General features: G+C 40.7%; 1 protein-coding gene across 1 annotated transcript; it reads left to right on the forward strand.

Annotated features, from left to right (window-relative positions):
• Positions 1-577: 577 nt before the first annotated feature.
• Positions 578-14,094, forward strand: lnpep (leucyl/cystinyl aminopeptidase). Its single transcript, XM_053420104.1, has 22 exons — positions 578-1,013; positions 3,123-3,217; positions 3,602-3,804; positions 4,947-5,058; positions 5,217-5,474; positions 5,566-5,756; positions 5,923-6,061; positions 6,657-6,791; positions 6,903-7,023; positions 7,158-7,309; positions 7,393-7,506; positions 7,936-8,067; positions 8,164-8,298; positions 9,005-9,165; positions 9,247-9,335; positions 9,427-9,610; positions 9,732-9,888; positions 10,090-10,274; positions 10,450-10,611; positions 11,176-11,316; positions 11,433-11,514; positions 11,682-14,094. The coding sequence occupies exons 1-22, from the start codon at positions 986-988 to the stop codon at positions 11,811-11,813; spliced, it is 3,108 nt and encodes a 1,035-aa protein (XP_053276079.1). The 5' UTR covers positions 578-985; the 3' UTR covers positions 11,814-14,094.
• The last annotated feature ends 8,432 nt before the right edge of the window (positions 14,095-22,526 follow it).

The raw sequence follows: 22,526 nt of genomic DNA on the forward strand, positions 1-22,526 counted from the left end.
ATTGTATGGATTATTATTATTATTATTAAGGCAAATGAATTGGCGTTTTGAGGGCTTTAAAAAAAATTATTTACCTCCTACGCAGAAGTGGACTGCGTTATTGTGTGTGTGTGTACGTCTGTGTCATTCTATGCTGCTTTTGATACACATTTCAGAGAAAACCATTGTATTTTCTAGTTTATTACATATATTTGACAGCCTTACTTAAAAGTTACTTTAATATTTTGGATTTTAGTTACTTGATGATTTAATTATTATTATTATTATTTAGGAAGAAAATTAAACAGTGGTGAAAATGTACGTATTCTGGAGGAATTTTCATATTATTATTATTATCAAATGTAATATTTAGGAATACAGGAATGAGTAATTCGTCATATTAACTACTTGTTGTGGGTTCAGTCATAAGAAGTGTAAATACGAACATATAACGTTTAGTGTTTATTTCAATGGGAGCATGAACATGATGTCCTCACAAGTATAATAAGAAAAGACTGTAAGTACGTATGACGTCCTAGCTCCGCCCCTCATCAGTCTGGTCCAATAGGGTGTGAGCAGCATATTTTGATGGGCGGTTGTCAACAACTGGTCACAGACGAGACAAAGTGACATTAACGCGTTCGTTAGTTTGCGATGCGTCTCGGGATAAGAGTTGTTTACGTATTTCCACCGCGACGTTGTGATCTGAGACAAGACCCGCCGTGTTCACGCGCTGTAAACAACCATGGAGGATAAAGTTGTGGGGACGAGCTAACGGCAGCCGAACGAATGTCTCTCAGTCGACTCCAATTGTTGGAAGTTGTCTCGGTCCAAGCTAGCTGCCTAGGAGCTAACGTCAGTACAGTGAGGACGGGCGGCGGCTGCTGTGTGTTGTGAGCGTGTGGCAGCCTGAGGTGGGTCGTGGCCAGACACACAAACACATCGCGTGCGTGGAGCCGCCGTGGACGCGTTCAGGACGAGAGGAGCTGTGTGACGCGTCTTCACCATGGACCCGTTCGACAGCAACACTGCAGGTGAGGAAGTAGGATGTGTGCAGCAGCAGGCCAGCTAATAACTGACAGGACATTAGCTGCAGGCTCTCTGGCAGGGACATTTACCGGAGGACACATGGCTGGACTCGACGACTGGACACCCTAATGGAAGCTGTGTGTGTTGTTGTTCTTGTTTACAGTACAGGGATTCTCAGAAGCTAACTTCATGTGTTGACAGAGCTGCAGAGGCATGAACAAATTTTTTATCTGCACATGACTGTTTCTTCTCCTGCAAAACACAAAGCAGATTTTTACATTCAGTCGTTTTTTGGGTAACAAAGGTACAGACACAGACGTCTGTCACTGTCAAGGTTCAGATCGTCTGTTCAAACCCAGCAGCACTGTTTGTCCATTTGGTTTGATAATGTTTTGTCTTGGTGTGGAGAGCTGATAAGTCAAGCTCCCTCAGCTCTGGCTCCAACCAGCAGCCAGCTCCTTTATAACCTCTGCTATCACCCGAGGGCGTCCAGGGCTTTATTAAAACAAACAGAAAGGCCAGAGTACACACACACACACACACACACTGCTCTCTTTTGGATGTTGAATTACTTCAGGTTTCGACCTGGAAGCAGCAAACACTAAATCAAAGCAGTTTAACTTCCTCTTTTCTTTTCTTTTTTGTCTGGGTTCTCTTTTCAAGCTCACATTTCACAATCACTGTGAGACAGAAAAAGGCAGAGCTCATTCTTCTTTGCCCTTTTTCTCCACCTTCCAACCAACAGATGACAGTCTGTTCTTACTCAGTATGAATCAGTGGACATACACTTGTCCAATTCACACACATGTTTAACTGTAGTTCTGTGACTCTAACCCTCTAAGGCCCCGCGCCTAAATATTCTCAGAAAACAGGAAGTGCACAGTCGGCAGCTAAAATGCCTTACTGCTGTATTTACATACAAACTTACAAAAGAACAAATCTTCAGGAGTTGTGTGTTATTCACATTCTTTCTAGATTATAACTGCAAGCACCTCTCTCATCTTGGTTATATGTTATAACTATCAACATAACAGCATAACAATACCTCTCAGCTGTCATTTAAGTTTGATGTGTGTTTTTTGGGCAGGGTCTTATTTTTAACATACCCTTCTCTGGCTATTACACATAACCTACTACTTAGATCCAGCCTATTTTTAAACATTCCTACCACAGCGCTGAAGTCCAGACATCGACACAGTGACAGCCTATAGATTCATATCAGAAACACTGTGCACAGAACAGACCAGGAGCTAAATTCACTTCTCACATTTCTTTTCCTTTTGTGGAGTCACAGCTCACTTTTTCTTGGCGTGGTCGTGTTTCTGTGAACAAGGTCTGCGTCCTGTTCATTTCCACTTACATTCATCATCCACTGAGACTGAAAAAATCATTGTCTTTAACTCGTAAAAGCATGAATGGAACGTGAGGCAGAATGGGTGATATGCACTGCATAGCGTTCTACCACTTTACTTATAATCAAATTAGGTGTTGAACATGCCCCTGATTGTTTCAAGAATTACTAAGGGGAGAATGTGGCAGCCGGGGAAATCACATGGTTTTTTCTAAGAGACAGCTCTTCTTATAATGCTGATGCCGCAGTTTAGATTGAGGAAATGTAGGCTTTAAATTTCAGTTACACGTGACTCGGTCAGAGAAAGAATATTTGTTGTATTTGTTTAGTTTTAAAGCAAGTTTAAGTTCTTTCTCGACACTGTGGTTGAATTAATGCACTCGGGATGAAATTGGGGGATTTCTGTCTTTACAGACTTTGTAATACCAAAACTAATGTTGCTGCTTCGTCAGCTATTTAGGTCAAAGTATCAGGAAATACTGCATGAGGTTTACTTACAGGAACCTGAAGAACGCCCCTGCTTTGTTACATGTTGCTTTATGTTGCCTGAAGAATCAATGACAGCAACAAGCCTTTGTGTCACTTGTCTTGCTGCCACCGTAAAACCCTGAACTAACCCTAAAACACAGTGCGCACAGACTGCCTTTATGCTGTCTATGTATGTATCAGTGTATGTTACCATCTTGAGTATGCGCTCTTCTTCTTCACACCTTTATCATTTCCTCTTTCTGAAATTCTTCTGTCTGCTTTCTCTTCTCTCTAGAGCGAGCCAATCTGCCCAGGAACATGATTGAGAACAGCATGTTTGAAGAGGAGCCGGATGTCGTGGATTTAGCCAAAGACTCCGCTGCATTTCCGGTACGCTCACTTCATCGTATGTCATGCATGCTATGCACGCCTTCACTTCAAAGACCCAGTCTGGCTCATTAATTTGCATATCTCAGAAATACATATTAGCTCCACTCTGCAAGTGCTTTCATCTGCGAATCTGATAATGTTAATACATTGGCTATTGGCAATATAAATAAAGATTATTTCATTTGAGGATGACTCAGACTTGTGCATAGCAAGTCATGTTTACTTTCACTCTTTCAGTTCAGAAAATAAATCTGTAAATTTGATCTAATCTTTTGAATGCACTCACCCCTGGTGCGAGTTTCTGTCAGTTAAATCCATCTATTAACATCATACTGCACACATTAACTGGAGAATAAAGGTGTGTACTTTGCATGCTCCATGCAGACGTTTCCTGCTCTTGACCCAGATGAGGTGGTGTTTGAGCCTCGTAGTTCACGGCTGCTTGTTCGAGGCCTGGGAGAGAATGACATGGACGAGGATGAGGAGGACTGCGAGTCTTCAGCCCGTCTGTTGGGCATGTCCTTCATGAACCGTAGTTCTTCTAACAGACCCAACTCTTCCCTGTACACAAGACAGGCTCCACCCAGGTAATGCAATGTTGACAAAAATATCTTTTTCCAGTAAGGTTTGCTTCACCACATTCATTTTTCAGAGCTTTACTGTATAAGTTATCATGCATGCAATATAATCTGTCATAAGCATCCATGGAACCTAGTGATGAATAAAAAAATGAATGTATAGATTCTTTGGTGAAACATTACAAGCTTTTCCTGTTGAGCCTCCTTAACTGTAGATGGAAGAAACGAACATCAATTGACATTACCACAGATAATCTCTGTGAGCTCAATAAAAACTATTTCTCTCATGACCTTGCATTTACATAGAATCATTACACAATCTGTGAGTGTCTTGGTGAACAACCAACTTGTTTAGAGACAAGCATTCCAGGCTCTGTCAGAAACCTTGCTAAGTAAAGAAGGAAATCCATGCCAAAAAGAGTTCATCATTTCTGATCAGATAAAGTCAATAAATCATAAATTTGCAATGAGAGTCAGTGTCATATGACAAGTCATTGTAATCTCTCAACCAGCGTTCACAAAATCCAGTATAAATGCATGAATATCTAACATCTGTAACAACAATATACTCATCAGTATGTTATGTTTTGTATTTCCTGAACAACAGAAAATATCAATATAATCATATTACTCGACAAAATAGTTACAAGACATAATTGTACAGTCCTGCGTCATAGTGATGCAACTGAGCACACAAGGTGAATCTGATCTGTTTGGACTTTTCAAGCTGCCTTCACAGATTCACCTCATGAATCAATCGGGACTAAGGAGATTTTTCTCAGACTGGTTTTCAGCATAGAACAAAACCGGTTGACCTTGTTTATGTTTGGAAGACCTTTCAGAGAAGATCCAGCTTTTTTCACACTGACATTGGAACTATTGTAATGACACTTTTCCCTGGTATAATAGTTAACTGTGTGCATATAAAATCTCTTCAGGCTTCAGTTTCCACATGATGCAAATACTGAAAAAAAGATGTAATGTTAAAAGATGGCATGGGAATGGGCTTATGTCCACTGAGCAACAGAGCACCAATGGGAAACTTAACTTTCACTCATTCCTCCAGAGTGACACTGTCCACTCCTTGAAAAATACTGCTTCTTTTTTGCGTCCTTTTTTAATAAGTGTTGTAACACTCTTCCTTGTTTCAGGTCATGTTCACGACCCTCAGTCCGGACCATGGTTGTATGTGTGTTATTCCTTGTTATAGTGGCCTCTATGACCATGGTACTGTACTTCCTACCTGGATGCACCTTCACCAAAGTAAGAAAACCATTCCCTAGTTCTGTCTGGGTTGCTTTTGCATTACCATGAATGATTGTCTATATGCACTGAGCAAATATCCTTTTCAGACATTTTCTCCTTATTATTTCTTTGTCATGTTCAATCACACACTGGCTCAACCCTCCATCCTATTCCAGGCAGGTTGTCGTAAACCGAACCAGACCATTCCCCAGGAGACAGTCTACCCTAACGCCACCAATGGCGAACTGTTTCCATGGGCCCAGTTCCGGCTGCCTCATAGCATACGTCCTCTCAGCTATAACCTCACCCTTTTCCCTGACCTCGACAATATGACCTTCACTGGGCGCACTGTCATCAACATGTTTGTGCTGCACAACACCAAGCGCATCATCCTGCACAGTGATAATCTGCACTTTACCAAAGCTACTTTGAAGGTGGGATTGGCTCATCGATCATTGTACACAGAATGGTATACAATTTTTTATGTTATGTACTAATCGTCAACTGATAATTACTCACTTCCAGCTGGGTGACGGGGAGGCCAGTGATGTGACTATACTGGAGTACGAACCCAATCAACAGATTGCTGTTAAATTTTCTGCAGAGCTGAAGGCAGGCCAGTACTGTGTTCTGACCCTGGATTACACTGCCAACCTCTCACACACCTATGGTGGTTTCTACAACAGCTCCTACACTGAAAAAGATGGAAACAAAAGGTATGCTTGACTAACAGTCTCTGCTGTAAGTACTTCACCTCAAGGATTACTAGCAGTGCTGTAAAAAACAAGTAAAATACATAAATTGTTAGTTTTTATATTGTTTTACCGCATTTATCTAAATTAGCTATTTCAACATAATCATACTTGTCTCTCTTGTCACCAGATTTCTAGCCGCAACCCAGTTTGAACCACTATCAGCGAGGAAGGCCTTCCCTTGCTTTGATGAACCAGCTTTCAAAGCCACCTTTCTGATTACAATCAACAGAAAACCAAACTACATGACTCTTTCCAACATGCCTTTGGTACTGTAACATAACTAAATATCTGTTTATCTTAACAATATGTCACCAAGTGCTGAAGCACCCTGCTTTCTCAACGGGTTCTTCAATTTTATTTGGTTGACAAATTTTGTTCTACTCTCAAATTTAAATTACTTGAAGGGCTTTGATAATTGATAATTTAATTTAAAACTAAAACAATGACAGCTGCTCATTATCATCCTTTTTGTAAAAATGGTAAAAGTAAGTGACTTTAAAGAGAACCCAGATTTAAAACACATTTGGTTTCAATTGTGGGACATTTCATTTTCCAAATACAAGTGACACCGTCAATTTAAAGTTTAAAAGAAAGAAACAGGATGTATCCGTGTCTGTGTTAAGCGTCACCAAATTACAGCAGATATTAAGAGTTTATAGGTTTTAATTATTACTAGCATGTGACTACATCGTTAGTCACACGCTGTTGATATTTAAGTCAACAGACTACATAATAGAACTGTATGTGTCCGCAGTAATGAATTCCACAGCAGTCTCATTACAACTTCCACTTCCAATTCACTTTGGAGGATAATAGCAACCTTAGCCCTTAGTCATCTTGTCCATGTGCTGTGTGTTTCAGGCCAAATCCACACTCCTCTCTGGGGGCCTCATCCAAGATGAGTTTGAAAAGACCACTGTCAACATGAGCACCTATCTGGTGGCCTTCATCATTGCTAATTTCACCCCAAACAGCAGAAATGTCTCAAACACTCAAGTAGGTCAGACACAAATATAACTGAGTTTTGTTTCCAGTTCCAGCTTTATATGATCTACATATATCTGAGGTTTTGTAACTGCTGATAAACTTTCTGGATGAATCGTTTAGGTATCTGTGTACTCTGTGCCAGAGAAGAAGGAGCACACTGACTACGCTCTGAACATAACCTCCAAACTGCTGGAGTTCTACAATAACTTCTTTGAAATAGACTACCCCCTCAAAAAACTAGGTGAGTACACACACCTACATATTTCACACAATGTGTACAATGTGTATACACATGGTGTTTTAACCTTCTCTGATTGTTCTTTCTTTTCTCCACTGTTCACACACCCAATATGCTCATTCTTTCTCTTCTGCCAGACTTGGTAGCCATCCCAGACTTCCTGGCAGGAGCCATGGAGAACTGGGGACTCATCACTTTCCGTGAGACCAGCCTGCTTGTGGGCAAACAGTCGTCCCCTCTGGAGAAACAAGTAGTTGCTTCCGTCATAGCGCATGAGCTCGCTCATCAGGTAATTTGTCTGCCTTTATGGATGTGAAAGGAGCAGAGACAGTGAATAGCAGGTCGTAATCTCTCTCTGATGTTGTGTTGCAGTGGTTTGGAAACTTGGTGACTATGAGCTGGTGGAACGACCTGTGGCTCAACGAAGGCTTTGCCACTTACATGCAGTACATGTCACTGCAGGCAGTGTTGCCTCAGCTGGACATTGTAAGCTTTTACATCTGGATTATATAGTACTTCTCACATAAGCCGTTTCAGAAAGGAACTTTCAGAATCTCTGGAGAATTGGGTCCATATTTTATCCAGAGGTTTCCTCATTTCCGCGTTGGCTCTTATCCTTTAACTTTTGCGAGTGTTGCATGTTAGAAGCGTCATTCCACCCCCCCACACTAACTCTCTGTGAATCCTGCGGAGGATCTCCTGCTGTGTTTTGACATCGGCTGCTTCAGTCTATCTGCTTTTATTTTATGGTGCCAGGCAGAGAAAGTCCGCAGAAATTCTGGAGGCACTCACTCGGACATTTAAATTCACACATCTCTGGAGTTCAGTGCATGTTTTAAAGCAGATATACTTCCAAGCAGATCATGTTGTGTGCTTCACTGTGTCTTGGCAGTAACTCTTTTGTTTGTTTTGCAGGGTAATTTGTTCCTGGCAATGCGTTTCAGAGCCATGGACAAAGATGCACTTAACTCCTCCCACGCTGTGTCGACAAAGGTTAACACGGCGGAACAGGTGGAAGAGATGTTTGACTCTGTGTCCTATGAAAAGGTACACATTTATATGAAATATGGAACAAAATAAATAGAAAGTTTCCATATCCAGCAGACCTTTTTTTTGACTGAGCCCCACTCTCTCTGTCTTCAGGGTGCATCCATTCTTCTGATGCTGAACGCGTCCCTGCCAGGGGATCAACAGTTCAGAAAAGGGATCATTCAATACCTAAAACAGTTCAGTGGATCAAACACAGACACGGACGACCTCTGGAACAGCCTCACACAGGTGTGTCTTTGTGTATTGGTACAAGCCACATTCATAGATTTTTTTGGACACTACAGCTGCAGAGAATGACATGGCAGAATATCGACTTATTACTTTCCCTTGCTGCTTATGTAGATTCAAAATAAGCACCTAGTCTTGGACAGGTCATCTGAACGTTTGACATCATACGACTAGTCCTAAATGCCAGTTTGTGTGAAAATGGCACTCAATTGATGAAACGAGAAAAATAGATTTTGCAGACAACTCTGCCGAGGAAACAGATCCTCTCAAGTTCAAAGTGAAGCATGTAATCTGAGCAGCAGTGAGTTTATGCACCAGCCTATGTAGGCACCTATTACTATCTTGATAATGCACTCTTAAAATAGTAGTGAAATACTCCAGCACTGACTTCAGACCAGGATTTTGTTTGGCAGTCTACTGTCCTAAAATAACAATGTGTCAAAAATAACCTTGACCACCTTATCTTAAGAGCAAAATGCCATGGGGCTAACCCCTTAGCTAACCCCTACTTGCTTTGGGGTCGTATGTTAAAGCCCAAAGGCTTTTACAAATTCACAGAGGGTTGAGGCTTGGGTTGTTGATCAAAAGAGATCCAAGGTTTGGATGGAATCTGTGAGCTGTGTAAACAGTTGAAAGATATCTCACTTGTTTTTTCCTCAGAAAAGAAAAGCAGCATAGACTTTGTATATCCTCTTCCTCTCCGCAGGTCGAGGTGTCGACACAACACCAGAATGTGTCAGAGATGATGAGCTCATGGACATCACAGAAAGGCTTCCCATTGGTCACTGTAAGCCGCAAGGGAGATCAAGTCACCCTTACACAAGAGCACTTTCTCCTCACATCTGACAATGCCACCCATACTTCCAGGTGTGTAACGTCACCACACACTTACAATATCAGTTCAAAGAAAGAAACCACAACCCTAAATATGCTGTGTACTCTCTGTAGCCTGTGGAATATACCGGTGACGTACGTAAACGACAGCTGTAGTTTGGCCCCTGAGTGCAGACAAGTTTTTAATCTGAAGACAAAAACAGGTAAGACAAAAAGGGTTCTTCTAGATTAAGTTTCTGAATCTTTGATCTGTCAGTCATGTCTCATTGGAAATGTATCTGTTTGGGATTTTAGGCACGTTTAAGCTGCCAGAAAGTGTAAGGTGGCTGAAGTTGAACTACAGAAACACAGGGTTCTACATCGTCCACTACGGTAATGAAGGCTGGGCTGCCCTTCAAGATGCTTTGTCCAACAATGTCAGTGTTCTTACACATGAGGACCGTGCCTCGCTCATACACAACATCTTTGCTCTCTCCAGGTAAGAGGGACCATTCAGAAATTGTCAATGTAATTGCTTTCAAGAATCACAAGTGGAGGAGCATTGTCCAGTTCTTTGCTCTCCTGCTCGCTCCTCACTCACTTTCCTGTGTTTTCAACAGATTGGGACGTGTATCCTTCTATCAAGTCCTCACTCTGTTGAAATACATGCCCAATGAAACAGAGACGACTCCTGTGATGGAAGCCTTGTTACAGCTCAATAATATCTACAGGTTGCTGGACAAAAGACAGGAGAACGGTCTCGCAGCCCGTATGAAGGTTCGTATGTGTGTGATATCCCTGAATAACAAATGATCATGTGACATCAGTGAACAGGTGCAAAACGCTACGGCAGACCTCAAGATACTGAACTGGTGTAATGAAGGAAATTACCTCCACAGAAAAACACTGGTATACTTGTGCACCAAAGTTTCTGTGTACTAATGTTAATATCAATATTGTTTCTCTTACACACAACAGAATTGTATTCTGGACAACTTCGGTTCTCTGATGAACAATCAAACATGGGGAGAGGAGGAGAGTGTGTCCAAACAGGAGCTGCGTGCAGCCCTTCTGGAGATGGCGTGTACTCTGAATGAACCAAACTGCATTCAGCAAGCTAAAGCCCTGTTCAAACAGTACATTGAGTCCAATGGGACTTCACGGTACGTAGAGCACACAAAAAACATTGTTTTGTTTTACCTGGTCAAGGTCATGGTGGCAACAGGGTAAGCAGTGTAGGACACATATTTTTACAGATAGAAATTATCTTTTGAGTTGTCGGAGTCTGGAGACGATATAAGTTTGCATATTTATACCTCCTTTTTGTATTTTCTGTAGGATTCCAGGTGATCTGCAGCGAGTTGTGTTCACTGTGGCTGCTCAGTCAGATGAAGATTGGGAGACTTTGTTTCACATGTATGGACACGCCACCTACGATGCAGAGAAGCGAAAGATGCTACAGGGGCTAGCATCCACCCAGAATACACGGCAGTTGGTTTGGTAAGTGATCGTATGTGTCTGCGTTTGGGAAACACATTTCAAAGTAAATTAATTTTCACAATTTACTGCCCCAAAAGTGTGGATTTCCAGCCAGTCCAATGTCCAACTAATACTGAGGCTGTTCATGACACAGAAGCATGATCAGTGATTCTGTGTCACTATTCATCATTGTCACTATTTTATTATTTATTTATCTTTTCATTCAACAAACATCTATTTGCTGTTGATCTCTTGTGGATACATTGTGTTGTGGACCCATTGTCATTAAATTAACACAAAACTACTTTTACATTTCTTTACTTTTAATAATAAACGTATTCACTGCTATATTCATAGAAACAAATACAAATGCAATACAAAGTCATTTTAGCATAACCAAGTTATTGGCGTAATCGGAGTAGTTAAAGAATGAGATTTACTACATCCTCAATGTCAGGACCAGGAAACTTTGAAGAGTTTGGAAAATAATTTATTGAGATCCTGTGTGGAAGCGATGATCATGAAGTGAGGGTTGATGATGCACTGAGGAGGATTTGAACAGAGCATGTTTTCCGGTCTGTTTAGGATCCTAAAAGAAGGTCTGAACGGGGAAATCATCCAGACACAGGAGTTGCCGTTGGTCATCAACACCGTGGTTAAAGGCTTCGCTGGCTACTTGTTTGTGTGGGATTTTGTCCAAGAGAACTGGGACCGACTCATAGAAAAGTGAGTGGGCCTTTTTCAGCTTCATATGTCTTATTACTGTGAACACATCTAAGTATTATCTCAAATGAACATGGAAAGATTAAATCTAATCAGCATCATTGTGCTTTGGGCTGTAGGTTTCCTTTGGGCTCTTATGCCATCCAGTCAATCGTCAAATCGGCCACCTCCCAGTTCTCTACACAGGCACATCTTGACCAGGTATGTTTTCACTGTTTTCTCTACAGGATACATTGATTATGGATTTGAGGCTCTGTGCACTTGCTTTTAGGGAGAGGTTAAGAGATCATAGAAAGCTTCTATTGCTTTATTCATTGTCTGCTCTGATCTGGCAAACATCTGAATGTGTGTTTTTGTATGTGGTGCAGGTTCAAGGTTTCTTCTCAGGCCTGAAGGGGCGCGGCTCTCAGATGAGGAGCGTACAGGAAGCTTTGGAGACAATCAGGCTAAATCTGCGCTGGATGGACCAGAATCTACCTACACTCCGAAAGAGGCTCTAATACAGATAACTGGAGCATGTAGTCAATCAACAGCAGTGTTTGCACTCCTGTAGGACTGTCCCCTAACTCCCTTTATCCAGGCCAGAGAACTAAACAAAGCCAGAGGCTGTCCTCGACCCGGCTGGACAAGGTTCTCTGAGATTGGTCCTGTATGTTGTATTTTTTAGCTCAGGGTGGCTCTGATTGTGTATTTGACAGGAGGTTATCAGATGCCAACACACTCACTCCTCATGCTTAATGCTGTCGACCAAACCCCTCCACTGCAGCTCTCATGTAATCCTTAAGCCCGAGCAGACAATCACTCTTCACCCAAACGTCTTTGGCTCAGCTTTCTCTCAGGCACTTCACTCCATGAGCTGTATAAATGGGCACTTCAACAAGAGCGAGCATCAAGAATGTCACTGATTCTGTTTCATGTCTGTCAACTCAGTCAGTCCTGGACTTTCTCTCAACGTTCGGATGTATGTAGATGCAGCAGTCAGCGATGAGGAGTTGAAGTAGTTGAGAGACGTCAGTTTTCTTTAAATCAAACCAACCGTGTATCGCTGCCTGAAACATTTACTATATTAGTCATGGTTTGGCTGGAAGATTGATTGGTAACTTAAAGTACCCAGCTTATTACAGAATCAATCAAATGTACTGACAAAAACTTCCCACTGTGTACAGCAGATGGCGCACTGCAGCACAAGTTTGAATCGACAACCAATGTGTCTTAGGTGAGGGCTGGCAGCGCACACTGGAACCAAATATTTTTTCTTTCTTTCTTTCTCTTCTTTCTTTCTTTTCCTCTCCTTTCCTTTAGTTTCCTTACTCCCTTCCCTACTATAAGCCATGAGCACAGTTTATCTCTGATCTTCGACTTGTATGTCATTATCTTTTTCCGTGTGCAGTGCAGTCACTGTGTGGACTCCTTCTTTAACGTGTGTGCTTATAAACTTGTAATTATAATGTAAATATGTTCTACCCCTCCACAAACCCTTTCCCCTGCGATTTTTGGATGTACCATTTTAAACCCCCTGACCTTTAACGTTTTGAGATTTGCTTTCTGTCGTGTGGGTGTATATAATGTAAAAGGGGTCAGGCATACCTATAATTGATCAAGAGTCTTGATCAGATTCTTTTTACTGTACAGTATTTCCTGATTTCAACCACCAGGAGGAAGTCCTTAGCTGAAGAATGTTTGTGTTTTAAGGGCTATGCATATTGAAGATACAGTGTATGGATATAGAAGATGATCTATATTGGGAATGTGTCCAGGTCATCAGCCAAATGAAAATGCATAGGTCAAATTTCCTCCGATGTTAACCAGAATGAAGAGAAGCCTATAGGTATTTATTAAGACTTGCTCCAAGATTTTATTTAACTACAGCTGAACACTCGTTCTGAGCTTTATTTAAGTTGGTAGTTATTCTGTGAGTCACTGTCCTATTATCCAGGATAATTGATCTCAAATTGTTTTTCAGATATTTTGACTCATGAGGCTTGTTACTAGTTGTCATATTACTATCAAAGCTTTGACGTGCCATGTATGTGTCAGGAAGTCAAAACATAGATCACAATCCCTCCCTGACCCTGTGAATGAGTGGGAAACCAGTGTGGGACCATGTGGTTACCTCTGCCCTTTAGTGAGTCCTATTGGTTTTAATGAAGCTTAAAATGAGAAGACATACTGACAAGATACTGCAGGGGGCACCTGTCTGTCAACTGCCTCCCCATGTTAACAGTAGGGGGCAGCAGTAGGATGAGTCATAGTACATGGAGACATTGATTTAGTACTATTGAGTAAATTAGACTTTACCTATAGAATCTTACTGTGGTTTAGATCTGTCTACACACATTATTTCCATTGACTCACTCTATCCAGTCAGTCAAAGTCTGTGCGATAATGTCTTTAATTGGAATCTAGAAATATGCCTTTAACCGCACATATATTATTTTAAAATCCAGGAATCAGTTCAGTTTTGTGTAAATAGGGATGTAAAACAGATTTTAGCACCATATTTTCTGTCAGGAAACGAACTGATCCCTTTGAAATCAGTTGTAGGAGGTTTTCAGAGACTGGAGTTTTAGATCCCATTCTTACTGGTCAGGTACGAGCTTCAGTGAGAGTCGTGGATTCAGCGATGAGAGAATAGTAGTAGATTAGAGAGCCACATGTAAAGTCAAGCTGATCAGATCCTCTTCGTTCTTGCACTGAGAAAAAAAATGCTGCAGATGCTTTTAAAAATGTGTTTCTCCTTTATGTGAAAAAATATTAATAAAGTTGTTTTATTAAAATGTTGGACTTTCTGTTATGCCTCTTTACTCAACATACATGTTTTTTTTGTCTGTTAAAGTTAGCAGCATGACACACAAAATCCTAGATGGATCACCATGAAACTTGGGTCAGGAAAGAATCCATTGATCCGTATCCAGGTTTTTTTCCCCCCACATTAACATTGTGAGATTTGTCATCATTTTCATTGATTTTCCAGAGACTAATTCAAGGATCTTGATGAAAAACACCAGGCAAGTTTAGGGTCTTGTCTTGATTTTTTTAATCTGATTGACCCAAATTTAAATTCCAATATTTTTTTTATTGTTAACTGAAATAAAATGTTTGAGTGCAAGTCCATTGGTCCAAGTTAGTAACATCATTAATACTGAGAGGATGCTGTCTAAACACAATGCAGCTGGTGCGCAGGCATTTACTTGTGCAGTGAATTGTTTCATGATGTGTCTCAGGCGAACCACTAGAGGCCTTCCTTGCTCTTCAAGAACCTTGCTCATTTGCTCTCATTCATGTTGTCGATACTGTGATGTGCATATAACATGTGAATCCTTCACATGTTTGACCATGCTATTGGGAATTTATTTTTTTAAAAGCCTGAATCTTCAACTTCATGTCAATGTTAAACACAATAAAACCTCTTGTCCTGCTAGAAAACAGTTTATTTTACGTTATGCAACCGCAGGGTTTGGTTCTTTTTAATCTATTCCACTGTGGCAAACTATAAGAAAGTCTGTTTTGTGCTTTGTGTTCTGGCCGAGTGCCGCACAGCTGGAAAACATCATACAGGCAGTATTTTTGACTCATTCTTTCTTTCCTGGCCAATCAACCCAAGTGCTTAAGGTATAAAGACAAAAAGTTTTTTATTGAGAAAAAAGAAAAGACATAATCCAAACTACGTATTACAAATGAACGAGCTGTATGAGACCCAGACACAGATGCTACATGGGCACAGAACAATTTTTTTTTTGTCCCTCGTTTCGACAGTATCAGAGTCTTTGTTTTGAATGATCTTTCATTTTATCTTGTTAGGATTCACATCATATTGCTGCCCCAATACAGAGCTGAATCAGCCGGTGGGAGAGGACTGTTCAGACACTTCTGAGACTCACTTGTGAGCTGATGTGATATTTCTCACATAGTTTCAAATTACAGATGCTATTTAGAATTTAGCAAACATTTTCTTTGACTTTCAGGATTTGTTGTTGTGGGGTTTTTCCTTTCTCATGGCTATTTTTGACAATGTTTACATATGATATTTTTAATCAGTCCGTACACGTCATGTACATATAATAATATGTGCTTAAATTCCTCCCCTCAACCATTTGCAGCAGTAGAATATAAAGTGACACTACATTGTTTCCCTGCCACAGAACCATGTAAACACAGAAAAAACATTGGACTCATCTAATGCTTGTGACATGATTCAAATCTCATGGAAATCCTAACCAACCTTGAACATACATCAGTGTCATGAGAACTATTCCAAAAGAGAGAAACCATCTTTGTGAAAAAAGTTAAACTAAAGTGTACTTTGACTTGTACATAGCACATGGCAGGGTTCATGTGCTACACTGCAGCCGGACACCAGGGGGTAGTGAAAATAATTTGGCTTCCCTTATGGGGAACCGTCATATCATCCATTCTTATGTACTGTCCATGGTGTTAATGTTGGTGTGCATCCTTTTCAACCAAAACATTTGAATGACATATTTGTATTCTGACGATCTGATGATGTGCGACACTCCACAAAATCACTCTGACTCACACAACTCTCTTTGGATCTCTTTTACTGAACAAATCTGTAATGATACAACATGTGACAGGGACTGCACTGGTTCACATCCTCTTCTCAGACTACTGTAAAAGATGCATGGAATAATACTGTAAACCAAATGCAAAATAACATAAATATGCCCTGCCTCACATGTCTAACCCAGCACAGAGCAAACACAATAACTCTACGTGTACAAACAACCAAGCATAAAATAATAATTGTAAAACAAATGCTAAACAAAATAAATATACCATACATTCTGTGTCTGGCCATCACAGAGTAAACACAATGACTTAGTGTGGGTTCACAAACAACAATGGAAAAGTAACAATGCAATTACATCTCCAATAATGCCGCTTCTAAGGAAAACCGTCCAAAACAATGCAGCACTAACTTCTGAAATAACTCTGACCCTCCTCACAGTAGAGACCTGCGCTTCACACACCGCAGCTGTCTTACACTGCTCTTTCAGAAACCAGTCCCAGTAACTTGCAATACACGTCGGAATGAGTCTGAGAAGCGGAACACTCCATCACCATACCTGTCTACTTCAGCTCCAGATGCAGACAGAGAGACAGGTTCATGAGCGGCACGTACCAAAGCGCGACAGAGGGGGGTTTACAGACCAGATTAGTCACATACAACATATTCAAATGCAAATAAAAGGTACGAAAAACATTACTCCTTTAGTAAGTACTGAAAATAATCTCACAAAAATGTTAGGACCGATTTAGCCTAATCATTGGCTATAAAATAAAATAAGAAAGTAATAGAAATCCATACCCCACACCCCCATCCCCTCCTCCTCTCATTGTCGGCCAATGGAACATCCTCAAGTTAGCTGGAATACAAAAAAACACAGCATTACAATGCTAGTTTTTTTTTTTTCAGGAACCTAACACTTGATCTCTGCAAGTGAAAATAATTACAAGTTGCATGTTAGAAATTTAGCAGGGACTTAAAGATCGGTAGTGGGTTGGCGATCCTGATCTCCTCAGGCAGGGACTTCCAGAGCCTCGGAGCCCTGACAGAGAAAGTCCGCTCACCTGTGTGATGAAAGTCTTCTGGAAGCTGGTGAAAGGAGAGCTCAGGCAGCAGCTCTTGTCTTATGCAGAAGAGTTTAATGCAGTCTTGGTGCATCAAGGAGACCAGAAGGTAAAACAATATAAACCTTTACGTCTAGCCACTGATACGAATGCACAACATAATTGGAGTTGGCGCCTCTCTGAATTAGATGTGAAAGTCCATGAGCGTAGACACTACAATGTACTGCTAGTTCCCCCTTTATATGTGTATGTGGGATGAGTCTGGCTGTAGTCTCCCCATGGTGAACAGGTTTACTGTATGAGGATGGTGAAGCATTTCTCTGACAACCTTGAGTAGCCAGCATTGACCTAGAGACAGCCAACAGGGACAGGCTGGCCAGGAAATGTATGTGGGGGCCAGCCCAATGGAGGTGATCCACCTTATTTTTGCCAGAGGCCAAAGATGTCATGACAGCGGTTGGTCCACTTTGTCAAACCAGCAATATGATGAGAAGATATGTAGCAAGAAACAAAGACCGCAGACCTGAGGCTTTATGCAGCCAATAACATGCTGTGTTTTTCAAAGCCCATTACAGAGTTAAGCATCGCCTGTTAAAATACCATTCTTTGGAGATAATCATTAGCAAATCTGCAATTGATCTCGATGAAAAAAAAATGTATGTATTAAGGAAGCACATATGTTTTAGAGATGTGTTGTTGTGGTGGCACCCTGCAGGTACAAGACCTGAAAACAAAGATCAATCTTAATATTTAGAATTTGTCCATGCTGTCTCTGATTGTCTTCCAGCATGCTGTCCGCCTCCCCCTGGTCTGATGTAAAGACTCTTAATATACCATATTCTGAACGTGATTGTTCTAGATCTTATTTGCTGATTATTTTATGTTGTCTGCATTGCGTCTCAGCTGCAAGAATCTAAACAAGTCCCGGCTGGACACACCATGTTTCCCCCCCGGGTCTTCTTCCATATTACAGGAATGCATATATTTGCCAAGGGCTTAATCTGTGCTGCTTGAAAGTAAGTTTTAAGATACTGATACACAGTTTGGTTAGTTGATGAGCCATTACTCAGCTGTTTTGAGGCCATGGTAGAGACTTGGGTCTGAGGATGGCAACGCGGGACTGTCAATCAGACAGAAAGAGAGAAGTATAAAATATGCACCATGCAAAACACTATTGGATGGATTGACATTCAATTTTGTGAAGCCATTCATGTTTTCCAGAGGAAGAATTCTAAAGACTTTGGTGATCAGTTGACTTTTCTCTACCCCAACACAAGGTTAATATTTGTGATTTTGAGTCAAATATGTCAACAACTATTTGATGGATGCTACTCACATTATTGTTTCCATGACAATTGTCAATAATAAATTGGTGATCTTCTGACTTTTCTTCTGGCTCCAAAATTTCCCTTTACATCAACTGCTCTTTTGTTTTGTTCTCATCGGCCAACGTTATCGCATGCTAACATATCTAAACCTATGGTGAACATGCTGAGCATGACACAATACTTCATTACATCAGTAAACAGCTAATGTGGCTATAGACTGGCCTACTTTCTTTCTGCCGAATTTCCACGCAAATGTAGGGCAGTCTGTGCAGTGGTAAAAACAAAAAGCAACAAAAAACGTGACTGTTTTATCAGGTGATCTGGTACGACACAAAAGCATGTCTATTTTGTAGGTCATAGATCGTTCTGCAAGAAAGCACAGATGGGAACATGGATAAACGTTCTTCATGTTACAGTCATGTATATGAAATGTGAGGTTAAATGGAAGCTATGGCTTGTCCTCATTCCATAGGCATTCCATGTGTAACTCTGCACCACAGCTGTACTAACATAATTAACTTGTCACATGACTCAAACATCGACATTTCTACATGTATGCGCTGAACCTACAGATTGCGGTATGTTGTCTATACAGGAGTATCGGTGGGTCCTGCTAGCACAGATGGAAAAAGTACCAAAGTCTTTTACTTAAGTAAAAATGTGCTGCAATGGAATTCAATGAAAAGTAAGTCATCCATTCAAACTGTATTTGAGTAAAAGTGTGACAGTATTCAATATGTGCTAAAGTTTCAACATAGGTGTTGTAATAATTAATTGTTGACACATTAAGCATTCCCTTTCAGAGAAAGTTTATTTGACATGGACGATGTTCATTGATTAAAAAGAAAAAAGTAACTAAATAAGACAGAACTAACTTGGAAGGCTTAATGTCATCTGTTATCCCAAGTCAGATATTAAACAGGCACCTTAAGTATAACAGAAAATCTAGAATCAATATATATCCACCAAGATTGTAGGTGACTCACCCGTAAACATATTCAGATTCTGTGGCTGATCAAAAATACTCGGTAGACTGATTACCTTTAATATGAGATTTTTCATTTTTTAGCTCATCAAATGTTTTACATGTAAAATTCCAAAGGAAGTAAAAAATGGCTTTCAGCTTAATGTCATGTATTAAAACCTAAAAGATTTTTATTAAATTAAATATTTAATTTACTTTAATTAAATTTTTTATAAAACGAGACCAATAAAACATAAAAATGTCCGATCTAAAAAGTCTCGATTAGACAATCTAGACCTATTAAGTTTATGAAATTTACAATAGAAATTTATTTCTTTGCTCAGCATTTTTATTTCTTTGCAGACATGAAGGAGGATTAAGGTCAATTTGGAGGCAAAATCAGGAGGCAAAATCACGGACCCCACTGTGAAATCCTATGTAATCAGCAGCTATCTGTTTTAAGGTTATCGGTCAAAGTATAAGCTGAGGACATGAGACAGCAGAAATCTGTAGAAAAATGATAAAGATGATCGTATCAGGCCACTTCACATTACTTCAGACTTTGTGTGACACATGGTCCTTGCACATGCTGAGCATCTGATTGAGGGTGACTGTCAGGTCACATGGCCATACAAACTGTAAGCAAGTACAAAGCTAGCTGGTCTCAGGTCAGCACAGTGATGCTATGAGGATGCAAAAAGTGCACGTGTGTCACGCGTCTCTTGCCACCTTCATCATTCTATTATCACAACCCTTGAAGCACAAGAACTATTTGAAATACGCAACCTTGCTAATCGGAGAGGTCAGGCTGACGGTATCAGCAGAGGAGTTCACAATCACTGGCACCATCAGCGTTGCCTCAGCTGAAATCAGATTGAACTGTTCATTTGTGAGTCAGTGAGATCGAAAGTGATACTCAAAATATTTTGGGATAGTCTGAATGAGGAAATGTGAGGCTCAGGTGAGCGGTGAGAGCTGACAATGAAAGAGACTGAAAGGCCTGCTGGAATCATGCAAACATGAGCTATTTGTATCCATCTGCTCAGCAACGTCTCATTCCCCCTGCTGCCATCCAATGGTGACTTTAGACCATTTGTGTGAATACAAACGTGGCTGCTCCAGGTTCATAGATTGTTTTGAGTGTGTGATATCATTTTAGTCCAAGTTTTGTTATTTTCGATGCTCTGACGACTGTACCTGCAGAGTTTAAAGGGATTGTTCACCAAAAAAGAAGTGTCCAATATCCTCCCCTGGAGGCAGGTTCAAAAGGACACAAGCTCTTGCCCAAGGGTGATACCTGACATAACTCAAGAACACACTTAGAGGTCACCTTCATCTTCGTTTAGGCAGCTAATTTGCATTCTAGAAGAAAAAGAAGTGATACAACCAGAGTCAACATTAGTGTGGCTATCCACCATTGTCAGCTCGGCAACTGAAGAAATAAAGTTTTGCACTTTGATGTTACTGCTACATTGGTAAGTAAATAACTGTAAATGTTAACATTAGCATTAGCAAAAATGCACATGTTTCCCCATTGAACTACACTGAAACAGTTCCATTTCTGGAATTCAGTGTATTCTGCTCTCTAATGTCTCGTTGTTTAAAGTACTTGATATGGTACTTAACATGTGAAGTGGTATAATAGGATTAGAATGATTAAAGAATTTGCCGTTTTGTGCCAGTTTTCAAGTTGCTATTTAGGTCGTCACACGACTCAATTTAAGTTGGCAAACCCCCAGTTTGAATCATCAGTTTTCAGTCCTGGTGCCTTTATATACAGTGCCTTGCATAAGTATTCACCCCCCTTGGACTTTTTCCCATTATGTACTGTTACTAACTGGAATTCAAATAGACTTAAATAAACTTTTTCCCGTTTGATCAACAAAACATGCATAGTACTTTGGAGGTGCAAAATAAATTTTATTGTGACACAAACAATAATGAGAACAAAAAAGTTGACATCTGTTGGGTGCGTAAGTATTCACCCCCCTGTGTCAATACTTGGTAGAACCCCCTTTCGCTGCAATTACAGCTGCAAGTCTTTTGGGGTATGTCTCTACCAGCTTTGCACATCTAGAGATGGAAAGGTTTGTCCATTCTTCTTGGCAAAAAAGATGAAGCTCAGTCAGATTGGATGGAGACCGTCTGTGAACCGCAATCTTCAAGTCTTGCCATAGATTCTCTATTGGATTGAGGTCTGGGCTTTGACTGGGCCATTTTAAGACATTAACATTCTTTAATCCAAACCATTCCTTTGTAGCTCTGGCTGTATGTTTAGGGTCATTGTCCTGCTGGAAGATGAACCTCCGCCCCAGTCTCAAGTCTTTTGCAGACTGCATCAGATTTTCTTCAAGGATTTCCCTGTATTTGGCTCCATCCATCTTTCCCTCTATTCTGACCAGTTTCCCTGTACCTGCTGAAGAGAAGCATCCCCACAGCATGATGCTACCACCACCATGTTTCACTGTTGGGATGGTGTGCTCAGGGTGATGGGCAGTGTTGGGTTTTCGCCACACATAGCGTTTTGCATTGAGGCCAAAAAGTTCAATTTTGGTCTCATCTGACCAGAGCACCTTCTTCCACATGTTTGCTGTGTCTCCCACATGGCTTCTGGCAAACTCCAAACGGGATTTTTTATGGATCCCTTTCAACAATGGCTTTCTTCTTGCCACTCTTCCATAAAGGCCAGATTTGTGGAGTAGACGACTTATAGTTGTCCTGTGGACAGATTCCCCCACCTCAGCTGTGGATCTCTGCAACTCCTCCAGAGTAACCATGGGCCTCCTGGTTGCTTCTCTGATTCATTTTCTCCTTGTCCGACTCTTCAGTTTGGGTGGACGGCCTCCTCTTGGTAGGTTTGCGGTTGTGCCATATTCTTTCCATTTTCTTATGATGGATTTTATGGTGCTCAGAGAAATGTTCAAAGCTCTGGATATTTTTTTATAACCTAACCCTGCTTCATATTTCTCCACAACTTTATCCCTGACCTGTTTGGTGAGCTCCTTGGTCTTCATGATGCTGTTTGTTCAGTAATGATCTCCAACAAACTCTGAGTCCGTCACAGAACAGGTGTATTTATACTGAGATTAAATTGCAGACAGGTGGACCCTATTTACTAATTATGTGACTTGCAAATGTGACTTGTGAATGCAATTGGTCGCACCAGATCTTTGTTAGGGGTTTCACAGTAAAGGGGGTGAATACATATGCACTCAACACTTTTCAGATTTTTATTTGTAAATAATTGTGAAATCCATGTAATATTTCCCCCCACTTCCAAATGATGCACTATTTTGTGTTGGTCCATTACATAAACTCACGATGAAATA

This window comes from Pleuronectes platessa, chromosome 4, assembly GCF_947347685.1.
Source record: "Pleuronectes platessa chromosome 4, fPlePla1.1, whole genome shotgun sequence".
NCBI lineage: Eukaryota > Metazoa > Chordata > Actinopteri > Pleuronectiformes > Pleuronectidae > Pleuronectes > Pleuronectes platessa.

What these genes read in the sequence shown, in the direction of transcription:
- lnpep (XM_053420104.1), top strand. Translation starts at nt 986, where the DNA reads ATGGACCCGTTCGACAGCAACACTGCAG. An exon ending in CTACCCCCTCAAAAAACTAG is followed by an intron (nt 7,024 to 7,157) that starts GTGAGTACACAC and finishes CTCTTCTGCCAG; the next exon opens with ACTTGGTAGCCATCCCAGAC. An exon ending in AATACACGGCAGTTGGTTTG is followed by an intron (nt 10,612 to 11,175) that starts GTAAGTGATCGT and finishes CGGTCTGTTTAG; the next exon opens with GATCCTAAAAGAAGGTCTGA.